The sequence below is a fragment of the Octodon degus genome, unplaced genomic scaffold (genome assembly GCF_000260255.1).
Source record: "Octodon degus isolate 3935 unplaced genomic scaffold, OctDeg1.0 scaffold00081, whole genome shotgun sequence".
NCBI classification, from domain to species: domain Eukaryota; kingdom Metazoa; phylum Chordata; class Mammalia; order Rodentia; family Octodontidae; genus Octodon; species Octodon degus.
The window spans coordinates 1652036-1668641 of record NW_004524657.1 but is presented as its reverse complement, the minus strand read 5'-3'; the positions used below and the strand labels follow the sequence as shown (position 1 = coordinate 1668641).

Genomic DNA, 16606 nt, shown 5'->3' with positions numbered 1-16606 from the left:
AAGCTATCAGGCAAGTCCCTTAATTTTTAAAGTATGTCCAGCAGTGGAGATATTTTATATCTCCTTATTCTGAGGAAGCATTATTACATTCAGTATTAATAGGTTTTTGAGGGTTGTTTTTCCCATTTTGTTGCTTGAGATTAAGCCCTCTCATGCTAGGCAAATACTGTCCTGCTTTGCTGCACCCCTGCCTCGATATTTATAGTTATAAAGCCTTCCACTTAAATTCTCTCATCTTATAACTCAGGAATCCTGTTAATAACTTTAGCACCCTCATGTGAATATTGGGTTCTGATTGATAAGTATTAGAACAGTATTTGAAAAGTATTTTCTTAGACTTACATATCTTCAATTTTGATATGATGGCTGTTTTACACTAGATCCTTCTATTTATTTATTTAGGTTTTTTGAGACTTAGTCTTACTGTGTAGTTCAGGTTGGCTTCAAACTCATAGCAATCCTCCTACTTCAGCTTCCTGAGTGCTGGGATTATAGGCAAACACCACCATGGCTGGCTATTGTTTTTTTTTTTTTTTTTAGGCAGTGTCTTGCTGTGTAGTGCAGGCTGGCCTTGAACACACTAAGTAGCCCAGACTGGCCTCAAATCACATTAATCTTCCTGTCTCAGCCAGTCAGTACTGGGATTACAGGCATGCACAACAGACCCTACTACCTTTCTTCAACTTTTAACTACCATCCCATATGGTATGAATAGAAAAATTAAAACTATTGGCATATGCTATTTAAAGGGGAGTAGGAATTTTAAAGTAGGGTTTTACATTTCTGTCTTATGTTATACTGGTATTTAAAAATACTTGTCTATAAACATATCATCATTTTTCTTCTACAATGTAAAACATTTTTCCTATTTGAAATGGAATCTTGTTATGTTCCCCAAGTAGGCTTTAATCTTCTGGGTTTAAATGATCATCAGACCTCGGTCTCGGAAGTAGCTGAGTGGACACTGGTGGACATCACCATGCCTAGGTTACATTTAAAATTTATAGGATTTCCCTTTAAATAGGAATCTTGCAAAATCTTAAGTTGGTGTTTAAGAATCAGATCTCATTATTAAATTTTAAAATTCATATTAGCATAATATTCATAAATATATTTGCATATATTAAAATAGTTTGTTTATATCCTTGAAACAAATGTTGATATATATATAGTTGAGAATATTAAATCTTCTGGATTCCCTGTCCCCTTCTTTTCATATGAATTTCAGAGTTCTGCGTAGGTTAGCATTCCTACATCAGTTTGCTGAACTTTACACTTGGCTTCTTTAGCCCGTGCGCTTTCCTGAGTAGGGTCATCTGTTCCCACTCCTACACTTAATGTGTTTACTCAGCCCAGAGACCCTCAAATTTGATGTTCCACCCTTCAGACATTGACTTTGTTTTTATGTATTTGATAGAGGGTCTCACTGCACAGCTCAGGGACTTATAGTGATCCTCTTGTTTTTAACCTCCTCAGCGCAGGGATTACAGGCATGTGCCACCATGCCCAAAGACCTTGACTTTGACCTTTCCCTGATTATACTAAATGGCACTGAATCTCTGAGCTGGAAAAATCCTGGTGCCTCACCATCCTTCTGATCATCCAAACGTTCACATTCTGTATATTCTACTCACCATTTTTCTTATATGGATTCATTTTCTCACCAATCGTTTAGAGAGAATGCTCTTTTGCTCCGCTTTTCCCTATTATGCTCATCCTTCATACACTGCTGGCAAGAATATTCGGATCCCCATTACACAAAGGGCAAAGTTCACATTCTATCCTGAGATGAGTCTTGTGTGGTTGGCGCCTGATGCTCCTGTTTCATCTGTCCATGCCATTGCAGGAACTGTATTCCAGTTTTATCACATTACTTGGGCAGCCCTCTTGCACTGTGCGGTTTCATGGCTCATCTATTTGTTTATGCTGCCCTGTCTGGAATGCACTTGCTGCCTTTCCTGTGCACTTTCTATCCCCTCAAAATAAGACCCTAGGTTGACGACTTTTCCTGAGCTACCCAGGTAAAACCCACTGTTCTTGTGTTTGACCCCTGACTTTGGACCCTGCTTATTGAACCAATGAAGTACACTTCTCTTTTTGTTTTCATATACAGTAGCTCTGCATTTGCTTGCCTGTAGAGCAGAATGTGCTTTCATTCTTTCTCTCCCAGAGTAATCCCTATGGCTTGATAGATTCACCTGTGATTGTTTCCATTGTACTGACTGACTGGGTGGGTGGGCAAGTGTGCGTTTATTTGTTGTTCTTTTTCTTTTTTATAGGAAAAAGCAACTGGGCCAGCAATTAGAAAAGAAGGAAATGGTACTTTTGTTGTTGAAAGTGCTTCACAAGAGCAAACAAATGACAATGTGACCAATGTTGATGAAGAGCAGAAAAATTATAAAAGTGGTAAGTTAGTAAATAGTGGCAAAATTTTCTTGTTTATATACTATTTTTAAGTGTGTATAGAACCAACCAATAGTATCAATTTCTTTTAAAATTTTGTTCTTTTACTGTTTTCCTTCCAGCAACTTCTTTCTGATACTGCTTCAAACCCCTGAAGTTCTTTTCTCTTCTACTTTTATTTTACTGAAATATTCATGAATACAGATAGATTTGGGTATATATGTAGAATTCACAGCAGTGAATATTCTCATTAATGTGTCTGTGACTACATTTTATAGATATGATGTTTGCACTGGGATTAGGAGAAGATGACGAATCGCCTTGGGATTCTGAGGTATTGTCTGTTATTTATAGTTTTGAAATAAGCATTGATTGAAGTTTAAATATAAAGGGGGACAATTTGACTTTACTTTTTCACCTCCTCATGCTTCACATATTTTAACCCATAGTTAAGAACTTCCTGGGCAGGTTAGGACTTTAGTGAGACTATCCTGAAAAGTAGAAAGCACTGGGGTTGTAGCTCAGTACAAAGGCCTTGACTTTAATCCCTTATACTGAATGAATGAATGAAATGCTAAATATATTACTGTTACATATGAGGGATTCATTTCATGAAGCCAGTGCAGTTAAAAGCTAAGACTTGGATGTTGGTTTAGATTCTGAAATTAAGTTGATCTAAAAACCAAAGACGTGTTCCAGGTGAGCCTATGGCCAGTGAACAAAAGTTCTGTTGAGATTTAGAGAAAAATGTTTAGATCATAATTTTTACACCTTGTAACTTGAAAAGATAATGAGTGGGCATTGATAGTGTAAATATATCTGGATTGCCAGGTATAGATCTGCAAGAAGTAATTCAGGAGAAGAAAGGACTTAAGGAGTTATAGATACATGGGCTTATAATCAGTTTGGTTTTGTAGTATTTTAGAAGCATAAACCAATTTTGAATTGGAATGCATTGAGTGACTTTATGGCAGCATGCTTGTAGTGACAGAAGTGTAAATAATGACAACTTACTTTAAAGTGACCGTGTGGGAAGTGTCTTGTCTCTTAAGTCTAAGCAGCTCCTGTATCATGTTACCAGCACAGCAGTTGAAGTCGCAAGACATGTTATATTGTGCCATTTAGTAACTATTGAATGTTGGAAAAAAACCATTTAACTGTTTAGTAAGGTCACTTCTGGTGACCAAAAGTAAGGTCAACCAGAAGTGACTTAAGGATGGCACATATCTACGTCTTAGATATTTTTAATGAACAAATGAGGTAAGAAATGTAAAAGTACTTTGAAAACTGCAAAATGTGCATATACATGTAAGACAATAATTTTAGTGGATTGGCAGTCACTGAATAAATATTGAAGGTTTTTATCTAAACCCAAAGACAACAAAATAGTGATGACAAGAAAAGAATAAGAAATTTGGGGGGGGGTATGTAGATTGCTAACTTGGAAATGGTAAGTTAGTAAACTGTTAATGAAGATATCCCATAGGAATATACTAACTTGGTGCCTGAGGCCTCCCTGATGAGATTTTGAATGTTTTGACCTTGAATAAATCTCTATTTTTGAGTACCTACTCTGTGCTAGCTAGTTATACACTAAATATATTGGATGATGGCTTATGCTATAGTAATACAACAGGAAAACAAATAGTAAACACTTTTTCAGTACAGTAGTCCCTCACTATTTTGTGGTTCAACTTTCACAGACTCACCATTTTGCATGTTTTCAAAAAATAATTAAATTTTTGCAGATTTTTTGCTATGTTACAGGATTTTGTGGTAGTATACAGTGGTGTATACATATTTATATGTGTAGTATTTGTGATTTTAATGACTTGCTTAAAAATTTTTTTAATATATAAAAATGTTAAAAATGTTAATTCTAATATAAAAGAATATTAAATTAAAATACACTATACAGTATGTATTGCTTTAGCAGATGAATACACACTGTACCGTGCAGTATACATATATTGTTAAAATTATGTAGGTTTACAAGTTTAGAAAATGGTTAAGCATATTAGAAATGTTTTTAAAAGTGTGGGAAAGGTTATATGTCGCTACTTGGCTGATTTTTACTCATTGCAAGGATGCCTACAACGTAACCCCCACAATAAGTGAGGGACCACTGTAATTGGAATTGAACCCATGGTGTTCACACTGTGCTACATCTCCAGTCCTTGTTAAATTTGAGACAGGGTCTTGCTAAGTCATCTCTTAGATATATTTAATGAACATTGCCCAGACTGGGCTTGAACATGTGATTGTCATGCCTCAGCCTCCTGGAGTGTTGGAATTACAAGTGTGTGCTGCTACACGTGGGTAGATTAGAGAATTTTGAGAGGATTTGAGGTTAAGGTGGGAATGAAAGTGAATTTATGTTAATTTAAGGGTGAAAAGGAGCCAGCCATAGGAAATCTAGAAGAACATTCTGAACAGACAGCAGAGAGCCCATAAGCTCTGTCCATCATAGTAACCCTCTATAGAGACCAGGAAGCAGAAAGTACAATAGCTTTCATGCTAATTATTTGTAGTTTTATAACAGAAAAACAAATGTACAAATAAATATTCGGCACATTTTGGGCATTTAATAGATAAAAAGTTTTATGCTGGTGCTTTTTTTTTTAATCAAGTTTTTTAATTCTTTTTTGAAGTTGGTTTTTTGGGTTTGTTTTTTTTGTTGTTGTTTTGTTTTGTTTTTGTTTTGTATTTTAGGACAAGGTGCACAGGGTCTCACTGTGAAGATCAGACTCATAATGATCCTCCTGTTTACAGCCTCCCCAACGCTGGGATTACAGGTCTGCACCACCACACCCAGTCTCAATTGCCGACACAGCAGACCTGGGGATTGAACTGGCCCCTGCCTAAGCAGGCACTTTAACCCACTGAGCTATTTGGCTGGTCTTTGAAGTTCTTTCTTAATTGGAAAACAGTTGTATACAGTGTCTAATTTTTCTGTACTGTTTCTTGAATGTAACAAAATTGTTAGTACATTTTTATTTTTAGCTATTTTTTCTATCAGTAAAAATCTTGCTCCCAAAATTGTTTTTTGCTAAGCCCTCATTTACATAAATGAAGTAGCTTCTGCCATGCTGTTTGTACTCAGCATGACATGCTGAAGTTTCTTAGCTTGCTGAGTATTTTAACACCAAATGACTTCTGTGATTAGAAATATTTAATGCTGAATTATAGCAAGTGTACTTAACATTATTTAATGCTGAATTGTTTAATCAGGGAAAGGACAGGGATAGTATGGTGTAAAGGGAACAAAGATGACCAGGAAATGATAACACATGTACCAGTTCCCAAAACAAATGTAATTATTATATATCACAAATATACATTCATAAAAACATCTTACAGTTTGAAATTCTTTCATTTGAATCTGTAGTTTTTTCAATGCTATCCTTGTTGGGCAATTCAGAGCAGAGTTAGGTATTCTAAATCTAGGTTAAGATATGCACATCAGACAGAATTTTGTCTGTGAATCCCTCCTGTGGCTTTCCATACTTGCTTTAAAAAGTCAGCACCTGTATGGGGCTAGAAAGTGGGCTTGACATAGTTTTCTGAGATTTTTTTTTTTTTTTTTTTTTTTGGTACATGCTTCTCATTGTTAAATCTAATTGCCTTAAGATAGAAAAATCAGATAACATCTTAGAAAATGATTAGGAGAAAGGCTGGCAAGATGGTTCAGTGCACTAAGCGTCTGCTTAGCAAGCTCAGGGACTGGCGTGTGATCCCCAGCACCACATGCCACGCTAGCCCCACCCCCAGGGAAATGAACCAGCCACCAAGACCCGTCATGGTGGCACACACCTGTAATCCTAGTGCTGGGGAAGCTGAAAACAGGAGGATCATTACAAGTCTGAGCTGCGTACTGAGACCTTGTTGCAAATACATTAAAAAAAAAAGACAAAGAACATGATTAGGAAATCTTTATTGAACTCATTACTGTTATACTAATTTTAACAGAGTATCTCTGAGAATCTTCCACAGAAGTCTGTTGATCATTTATCTGGGGCTGCAGATGAAAAAGGAAAACATGCTGGCAGTAGACAAATAGAAGGTAAGAAACATATATAAATGTATAATTTCTTTTAGAAAAGTCAAATGAAAGCATGTTTATTTAAAACTGGAGCATTGCTGTATTCTAGCCAAAGAAATTGCCTATTAAATGTGTAGTAAGGAAAAGGAGAAGTAAAATAGCAAATAATTATATGTATTATCAAGTTTCAGCATGCGGTTAAAGTTGAGAGTTGCTGAAGGAGCTAAATTATTGGTTCCACTTCAGGCTGTTTTAAGGTCTGTGGGAAGTTAGAAAATAAAGAGAAGGGAGTGAAAAATAAGAAAGAATTATAGTACAGGGAGTAAATGAAGAAAAAAAAAAGTATGGAGAGTGGGAAAATGAAGGAATTCTTTATAAAAAGGAAGAGCAAAATAGGAGACTGTATGAATTATGTAAAGTGAGCTTTCAATACCAAATCTTGGCAGACAAACAAGTAGAGGAGAGTTTTTTCCACTTTTCCTGTCTCTTCACCATTGGGAAGGCATCAAGGATTGAAATACTAGATTATGCAGAGCTGTTTTATTTACTGTGGGAAAATATATACATACATGTTCAGCTACATATGTATTTTCTGTGATACTTTGTTTCATGAACTTAATTGTTTCCACAATTCTGGTTGTGAAATTTCTTATAAAATATTGCTACCTTTTTTTTTTTTAACTTGCTGTTTTACCAGATAATACATCCAAATTAAGAGAACTGAAAAAAAGAAAAAAATGCTTAGTTGTTGAGAGGTGAAAAATTCATAGTCTCATTAAAAAGTCTATTAGAAAGTTTGACCTTTTATGCATTTTTGAATTTGGGGGACATGATAAAGAACTTGACACTGGATTCCCGAAAGGTAAGCTAAGAGGATTTGGAAGAGACTCAGTATATAGGCCAGAGCTTTGCCACTGTAATGAAGTCCCTGTTGGGGACCCTGTTAAACCACAACTGATTGAGCAGGTGTGGGATCCTGCATTGTTTAACACATCCTCAGGTGATGCTGATGCTGCTAGGCCTCAGACCACGGGAAGTGGCTGGATATCAACTTCCCTTTAGAGAAATCTGGACAAAGAGTCATTGGATAATAAATAGTTCAAGACATAACAGGATCAAGGGAAAACATAAGTGTGTGTGTGTGTGTGTGTGTGTGTGTGTGTATTTAGTTCAGAGTGTATAGGGTTTACAGGGTCTCACTACATAGATTGGACTTGTGGTGATGCTGTTATTTCAACCTCCCAACCACTTGGATTACAGGCGCACACCATCACACCCAGTCAGTTGCTGTTTCAGTGTGCCCCTGGGCGCGGGGCTGGCACAGCAAGGTTGGGAATTGAACCCTGGGTGCTGCACTCTGCCTAAGCAGGTGCTTTACTCCACTGAGCTATCTGGCCAGCCCATAAATTTTGTTCTTCTCAAAATATTTCTAGCCACAGGAGAAAGAGAAAGGGGGTGAAAAAAACAAAATATAATTCTAAGATACTAATGCCAGTAAAGAAGTATTAGGAATAATCCATAAAAAGAAGTAAATGGAAAGAATCAAGGCCATAGAACTAGAGATTACTTTTGAAATAAACGGATTATTTAGGGGAAAGAGGCAAGGAAATAAGGAAGCTAGGCAGGTAATTTTGGAATTAGTGATGAAATTTGAGAGAATTCACTTTTTTTTCTGTATTTTTAGGGAAAGTCTACAGAGTGTTCAGGCTGTACTACTAGATCAGACTCTTAGTGATTCTCCTGTTTACAACCTCCCAAGTGCTGGGATTACAGGCACGCAGAACCACACCCAGTCTCAATTGCTCTTGGCATGCCCCAGGGGCAGAGCTGGCACAGAAGGCCCAGGGATCCAATCCCCAGCACCTGAGTCTGCTTGCAAGCACTTTAATCTGCTGAGCTATTTGGCCATCCATGAGAATACACTTCTGTTGGGTATAGATTCTTGCTGCTCCAGAGATGATTCGGAGCAGGGAGGAATGCTAGAATTGGGCTAACCTGTAGCCTCTTACCTCTGTTGCATAACGTCAGGCATCAAAGCTTTATGTTGAATTGGTAATTATTCAGCAAGGTTTAACTTGCATATAGAAGCATTCACTATTTTTGTTTAAGATAACTACGTTTTAATACAAAAGCTTTTTCATGCAAATCCTTTAAAGACTAACAATGTACCAAATTAATTTTGGAAACAAGAGACATTGTAGCATTCATTCCTTGAATACCAAAGTTGTTTTTTTTTAGTAAATATTGCATTGATTTTGAAATATAAAAGGTTATTGGTATCCTATAATTCTGTGACAGTTCATGTTATCTTTTCCTTTTTGATAGCTAAATTTGAATATTAAAAACTTCCTGTGCATTATTTCTTAGATGTGGTTTATGTACCTTCTTGCATGAGTGGATCAAGAAACTTTAAGATGGCTAAACTAGAGGATTCAGGAAATGTAGTCATACCTGTAGCCCACAAGGGTATGGAAAAAATGTCTTTAATAACTATTATTCTACAAGTATATATCTAAGCTAATGGATTTAAATCCATTCTTTGATAAGAAATTAGTTTTACATTTCACTAAACTGTTATGAACTGTGTACTTCTTGAGGCGCAAGACAAATTGAAAAACACAAATACTTGTAGTGTAATGGTATGTAAATGGTTGATGTGTTGTGTTAAAGTTCTGTGCTGTTACCTTCCCATCAGCTTTGACATCATCCTCTCAGGGTCCTGACTTGCAGAGATCACTTTTCCCCATCAGTCAGCATGTGCACATTAGTATATGTTCACTTTCTATTTTATTTATGGTCTTTGGAAGCATAATCTCACTTTGGAAATCTTAATTGCATGTCTTATTAGACCTGTATGCTAATTTTTCTGTCATATTGTTCTAACCAGTAGGAAAGAAAACCCAAAATCTAAAGTAACCATTTCCAAAGCAAAGCATGAAGATTCAGCTCCATACTAACTCTGCATGGATGTGTGTTTGGCTTTCTCATATTTATATATAATGATTATGTTTCCCTTTTGCTTTTTAGAATCACCTGAGAAACATTTTCATTTGAAGGTAATAACTTTGTATCTTCAATTAACTACATATTTCATGAACTATATAGTATTTATTAAATATTTTACTTTAAAACCCCTTCAGTCTGCCATTGAAATGAAGGATTCTGTTCTGAATGAAGCAGTAGGAGGGAAGGACATACAAACAGTGAAATCAGGTAAGTTTAGTAATGCACATTACTCTGGAAAGAGGTATAATACACTAAATTGTGTGAAATTCCCAAAGTCATCTCATTTTTTCCCTAAATTTTTGCAAGGCTTTGATATAAGTAATGCAAGTGATGTAATTGTTGGTGTTCATGTGTAAATTTAGTGTTTATAAGCATAAGAGAAAAAATTTTTAATATGTTAAGATGTTTAAAAAATATGTTAAGATGTTTCTACTTATATGTCAGTACTCTATGTTCCTGGTTTAGATCCACAGATCTTATTACAAGATTCTAAGATTTTTGCCAAAGTTTGTGGAAATGCTTACTGGAGAGCTGCCCTGTGGTGCATTTAACTCAGGAGGTTTACTGGTACCCAGAATCCCCTCCCTAAAAACAACAAAAAATGCTTACTGTAAATCTGATAGTTACCTAGAGTACAGCTTTGCTTATTAACAGGTCAGTTGTGTTTCAACTTTAGTTATTTCATCTCAATGTTGATGATTATAAGCACACAGATATTCTCATCAGCACCGAGTGTGTACTACGGTGTCTCATATCTTTGTATAAGAAAACTGGGGATATAATCATTCCTTGGTGACTGGTACACGCAGACCTGCAAAGCAGTCGTTCTGAAGCTCTGTCCTTAAGTCCATTTATACTATTAAAAATTAATACAGATTCTACAGAGCTTTCTTTAAGTATGTAGGTCTACTGACACTGTACTAGAAAATAAATCTGAAAGAGGTAAAATACAAGCATCAGAAAATTTGAAAATTTATGATAAGTTTCCACATATAACACAATCAGTGATTGGAAGTCCATCACCATCCCCAGAATTTGGGAAAACAACCTTAATAGGCAACAGAGACAAACATATTAGAGCTGTGTTTCTCTTAGGCAATTGTATTCACCATGCTGTATGAATCATAGCAACCAGAAAGCAGCACAAAGGAAGTAATAAAGAAGAGTGGTGAAGTCAGCCTAGAGCCCCTGTGCATGTTTTTATAATACTGTAGTTCCGCCTGTTCAGAAATTATTTGGTGGTACAATTTGCTTTGTTTTACTCCTCCTCCTTAGCAAATGACAGCCAAACAGTATCTTTTCACAAGGTAGTTAATTGTATTCTTTCTCTATCCAAAGCAAGGTACAGATAATAAAATTTGAAGGAAGAGTAATTTTGTTTAGACAAGTATTTAGCATAAACCTGAGAGGTAGTGCCAAGATACTGAGAGCTTCAGGAGTTAATGGAAAAACTAGAGACCTACAGATTACTACTCAGATACAACACTTTATTATTACTCTGAATGCTCTGAATTCACAGGCATTATTTATATGTGCAATGTAAGTCAAAAAAGAACCTTCTAAAACCATGTATTAAATTATTTCTTATAATTTCTGTGTTTATATAGATTGATTTTCAAAGTATTAGTGGAAATCATGTAAATTTTCTATTTAGGGTCTCCTCAGCCAAGTCCTTACCAATCAGTAGTTCAAAAGGACTTGTTGCTCCAGCTATTTGAAAGGCTGAGACACAGGGGTCACTTGTGTCCATGAATTTGAGAGCATTATAGGCAGCATAACAAAATCCCATCTTTTTTTATTTCTTTTTGTTTTAATGTATCTTGTGCAGGGTCTCACTGCGCAGCTTGGACTCATAGTGATTCTTCTGATTTCAGCCTTCCCAGTGCTGGGATTACAAGCATGCACTACCACACCCAGACTAAAGGGGCAGCTCAGCGGGCCTGGGGGCAGGGCTGGCAAGGCATGTTCCGCTGGAATCAAACCCCAGTCCCTGTGCTTGCCTAAGCAGGTGCTTAGTCCACTGAGCTATCTTGGCAGCCCAAGAATGTTTAACATTCCCTGAATTTTTTTTAATGCCTTTCTCTTTCCCTCTCTCCCCATTTCTCCTGCTGGAGATTAAACTCAAGTAAACTCAGAGCCTTGCATGTGCAGAGCATACACTGTCTGACAGAGCTTCACCCCAGCCCTGCTCTTAGGTGTTGATGAACTTGGTAAACTCAAGAAACAGGACATTTCAAACTAAACACTTGATGAGTTCCCTCAACATGGGAATAGGTAAAACAAACAAATTTGAGAAGATCATTTTACATCTCACTGATATCTTTTGAAAAATAGTCTAGTTCTCCAACGACTCAGTTTTACACATTTTTTCTTTTCCTTCTTTTTTTTTCTTTGTATCTAAGACAGAGTGTACAAGGTCTCACTGCATAGATCAGACTCATAGTGATCCTCCTGTTTACAGCCTCCCAAGTGCTGGGATTAGAGGTGCACCACTATGCCCAGTCTCAATCCCATTCTCAGTGCACCCTGGGGGCGGGGCCAGCACAGCAGGCTGGGGATCAAACTCCTGGCCCCTGCATCTAAGAAGCCGCTTTAATCCGCTGAGCTATTTGGCCAGTTCTCGTTTCTTCATTTAATAAAAATTCACGGGCCAGGGAGGTAGCTCAGTAGAATAAGCACTTGCCTGGCAAGTGCAAGGTCCTGAGTTCAATCCCCAGTACCACAAAAAAATAAATAAATAAATAAAATTCACATGTTATGTTGAGCTTTAGGGAACTTAGGTCAACAATTTCTGACACTGCCAGTCAAGCGTAAGACCCAGTAGTATTATGGATTACTGGACTCTTAGAATGTTTTTGCTGAGTTAACACACCTATAATATTCAAATGAGGGAACTAAACAAAAAAGGGGATGTATAAATGAATGTCCATTTTCTATCTGTTTATTCAACATGGTTAGGATAGATATGTAGTTACATTTTCTTAATGAATAGAGGGATTTGTTGTAATAGTGTTTGTAAATAGGATATCATGTCTGCATCTTTTACAGCAGATAACCACTAGGAAGACAGTATGCAATGTGTTAATTATTGAAACTGTCCTACCAGTTTGATTTGAAACTGTCTCATTGCTATTTGTCAATAATTACGGAAAAAAATTTAAAAAATAAAAATTCACTATAGAGCTGTGGAGATGGCTCAGTAGAATATGCGCTTGCTTGGCAAGCGCAAGGGTGTGAGTTTAATCCCCAGTTCCGCCAAAAACAATAAATAAATAATCACTATTATGAAAACTACACTGAGCTATCTCATCAGCCCTTATAGACTGAGTCTTCAAAAAAAAAAAAAGATTGAAAAAGTTACAAGAAGAATGAAGACATCTCAGATATAAGGGTGCTTATTTTTTTTTTAATTTTTTTTTTATTAGAGAGAGAGAGAGAGAGAGAGAGAGAGAGAGAGGTGTGTGTGTGTGTGTGTGGCCAACTCAGCCCACCAGGGGGTGGGCTGGCTGGCATGTGGTGCTGGGGGATTGAACCGTGGTCCCTGTGCTTCGCTGAAGTTGTTCTAAGTAGGTGCTTTAGACCACTGAGCCATCTCTCCAGCCCATAAGGGTGCTTATTGATAAAGGTGTAAGAAGTTAATAGTAACTTTAGAGACCAGTAATGATAGCACACCACAGTGTTGTTTAAAAGTAGCTGTGATGAGTAGAGAATAATGTGTAGGCTGGATTTATGTATTTCTCTGGTATTTAAGTATTTTGGAAAGTTAATCTGTGCTGAGTGAATGAATTCGTAATGAATCTTTAAGAAGCTATATGTCTTCAGTGTGGTGACATGCAGTGGCTTTCCACCAGATTTGTAAATTTAGGGGTGGCTAAAAGTATATAAATACTCAGCTAAAAATTAGGCTTAATTCAAATTCTTAACTGAGAAAATAAATTTGTATTATTAATTTTTCTCTTTTTTTTCAATTTATAAAGACATTTTGTAGAACTGTTCTAAGTAGTTTATTTTACAATGTGTACATTTTTCAGAAGAACCAGACTTCAAAGTGACATCAAAGGAAGAGCAGAAAAGACTTGATGGCTGTCAAAATAGCCAGGACCAGGTGAATAAAAATTTATATTTCTGACTTGATATTTCTGTTTGCTTTAATAATGTAGTATAGGCCAATGAAATTACTTTCTGGCTAGCCTTTTAGAATCAATCGTAACTTAATATTTACTTTTAAAAATATTTTAGCTGGTGTCTGTAACTTGTGTGACACAGCAGCCTGCCTTAAAATAACACATTCTGAAGAAGAATTAGAACAGTGATGCTGAATGTACTTGCGTGGGCTGCGCTTGGTTTATTTTAACCAAAATGACTAGATGAGCTGGGTGTGCTGGTGCATGCCTGCAATCCCAGCACTGGAGGCTGAGGCAGGAGGATCACTATGTCATGGTCAGCCTGGGCTACATATAAGACCCAGGGCTTCCTGTGTTACATAGACCCTGTCTCAAAAAATAAAGATGTTCATTACGTGATAGGACTCAAGAACTTGCTCCTCGATGTGCTGATGTTCATTTGCAGGTAAAAGTAAAGATGTTGCCGCCCTTAAAAAAATAAAATGCAAAGCCAAAAAATATATATATATATTTTAGCTGGTTATAAACAAGCTATTCTTAGACTGTATAATAACTTAAAGCTAAACTTTTAAGGTTAGGCAAAATTTTTTGAGGAAAGGGCCAGCCAAATAGCTCAGTGGATTAAAGCGCCTGCCACCCAGGCTATGCTCAGCTGGTGATTGAGACTGGGCATGGTGGCGCAAGTCTGTAATCCCAGCTCTTTGGGAGGCTGAACACAAGTGGATCACTGTGAGTCCATCTATGTACTGAGACCCTGAGACCCTGTAACCCCGTAGACCCCTACTAAAAATAAAAAAATAAAAAAAATTCTGAGGACAAACATTGTCTGTGCTTCCGTCTGTATAATCTCAAATGGTAAAAGAGGCAAGACCAGGTTTGAGCCTTTCTGTTAAGCAGCTAATGTGTTGGTCAGTGTAACAGTGATGACTGCTACATAGGATGCATGCTGAAGGATGATCTTTCCCAGGGGCTCAGCATTGTAATTTCATGTTACCAGTCCCAAGTTAAAGATGTGATTGTACTTTGTGATCTCTAACTGACTTCACTGTCCACATTGAGGGTTCATAAAGTCAACCCAGCTACAGAGAATCATTCTTTCCAAACAGACTTTGGTGTTAGGATACAAACAATGACTTTCTTATTTCAATATAAGAAGTTGCTAACTATTTTATCCTATTTCTTTAATGGACATTAGAATATATTAGAACTGGACTTAACAAAGGTAGTTCATATAGATACATAACTCTGTTGTGGTATAAATTTGAATCATTCTTACTAATGGTTTTGTGTCTCAGTAACTTAAAGTTTGCCTATGCTCCAGTTACTAATCTTTAGGAAAAGGATTTTGATGCACTGTAAGGCCTCACTATTTAAAGAATGATGTCTTAGTTTTCTCATTGCTGAGACAAAATACCCAACACCCAAATTTAAAGGAGGAAAGGTACATTTCACTCATCATTTATGGAAGTTTCAGTCAGTAATCTCCTAGCTCTAGATCAGGGTGGCATGGTGGCAGAAGACACCAAAATCAGCAAGAAAGAAGAAGAAACCAAACTCTTTCTGTTCCTTTTATTATATGCAGGCTCGTTCCCTAGCCTGAGTGTGTAGGACTCACAGCCTTAATCCCAGCACTGCACTGTGAATCAGTCACACACTAGGCTCACAACCTCTAAAAAGCCCTGTGACTGCAAGAGGCTTTGGGGAGATATCTAGACACAAAACATAACATATGTATTGAACCTAGAGATAAAGCCAACGTGGTCATGTTGTATAACCTTTTTAATTGTTTGTTGCATTCTGTTTGCCAGTTTCTTGTTGAGGATTTTTTTTTTTTTAAATCTATGTTTGTTCAGAAGATTAGTGTGTTGTTTTCTTTGTTTGTGAAGTTGTTGTCATGGTGATGCTAACTTCAAGGAATGAGTTTGACAGTAGTCCTTCCCTTTCAGTTTCTTTGCAGAGTTTAAAGGGAGTGAGTGTTAGATCCTCCCTGAAGTTCTTGCAGAATTCAGCAGTGAATACATGGGGTCTTGGGTTTTTCTTAGTTGATAGTTTTTGTTTGTTTCCTTTTTTCCTTTTTTCTTTTTTTTAGTGCCTTAATTTCATTGCTTGTTTCTGGACTATCTTCTTATTTAGTTTGGGTAATTCAAATATGCCTAGACATCTGTCTGTTTTTTCTTGAGCCCAAAATGGGCATGTTAGCAGCTTAGCAAAACTCTGTCTCAACATTAAAAATTTGTAAAAGGGGTACAGCTCACTGTGATGGTACTCGATTCAATCACCAGTACTTTCCCCAACTCCCACAGAAGAGGTAATAATAACCAGGTGGGGTGATGGCGCTCTTGTAGTCCCAGCTACTTAGAGGCTGAAACAAGAAGATTATAATTACAGCCCCATTCTGGACACCCTAAGAAGATCCTGTCTCAAAAATAAAAAGGCCTAGCTTGGAGCTCAGTAGCAGAGCACTAATCTCTAGGGTTTTCTTTTTACTTTTCTTTTTGTATTTTAGGGAAGGGTCTACAGGATGTTCAGGGTCTCACTACTAGATCGGACTTGTAATGATCTGCCTGCTGACAATCTCCCAAAAACTGGGATTACAGGTGTGCGCCACCACGCCCAATTTCAGTTGCCCCCTCAGTGCACCTTGGGGTTGGGGCCGGCACTGCAAGCCTGGGGATCAAATCCCCAGCCTCTGCGCCTGCTCGCAGGTAAAAAGTAGCAGTGCTTGTTTTTTTTGTTTGTTTCTTTTTTTACAGTACCAGGGATTGAATTTAGGACCTTGTGCTCGCCAGGCAAGTGCTTATTCTACTGAGCTATCTGCTCAGCCCCGGGGTTTTACTTTTCTCTTGGTTTAAGTATAAATTGCATTTATTATGTTTAAGCCATAAAATAAAATTGAAGAAGCAATATGTGAGAAGTGATATAAAAATATTTCTTTTTTTTTCAAAGTTTTATTGATAAACATATAGCAATGAGACAGTTTCAAATCAAATCGAAAGTACAGTTTCAACAAATAATACACTGCATATATTCT

At 36.9% G+C, this 16606-nt stretch overlaps 1 protein-coding gene across 6 annotated transcripts in view; it reads left to right on the top strand.

Moving 5' to 3' along the window:
* LOC101583412 (ankyrin repeat domain-containing protein 26) overlaps nt 1-16606 on the top strand; it is a 117568-nt gene that overhangs the window by 22355 nt on the left and 78607 nt on the right. For 3 of the 6 annotated variants that reach the window (XM_023721250.1, XM_023721249.1, XM_023721245.1), the window contains 8 exons: nt 2280-2406; nt 2682-2737; nt 6373-6466; nt 8813-8911; nt 9141-9212; nt 9473-9501; nt 9586-9658; nt 13483-13556. In XM_023721250.1, coding sequence (XP_023577018.1) covers nt 2280-2406; nt 2682-2737; nt 6373-6466; nt 8813-8911; nt 9141-9212; nt 9473-9501; nt 9586-9658; nt 13483-13556 — 624 coding nt within the window. The remainder of the gene's footprint in view (nt 1-2279; nt 2407-2681; nt 2738-6372; nt 6467-8812; nt 8912-9140; nt 9213-9472; nt 9502-9585; nt 9659-13482; nt 13557-16606) is intronic. The other 3 variants (XM_023721247.1, XM_023721246.1, XM_023721248.1) reach the window with 3 other exon arrangements.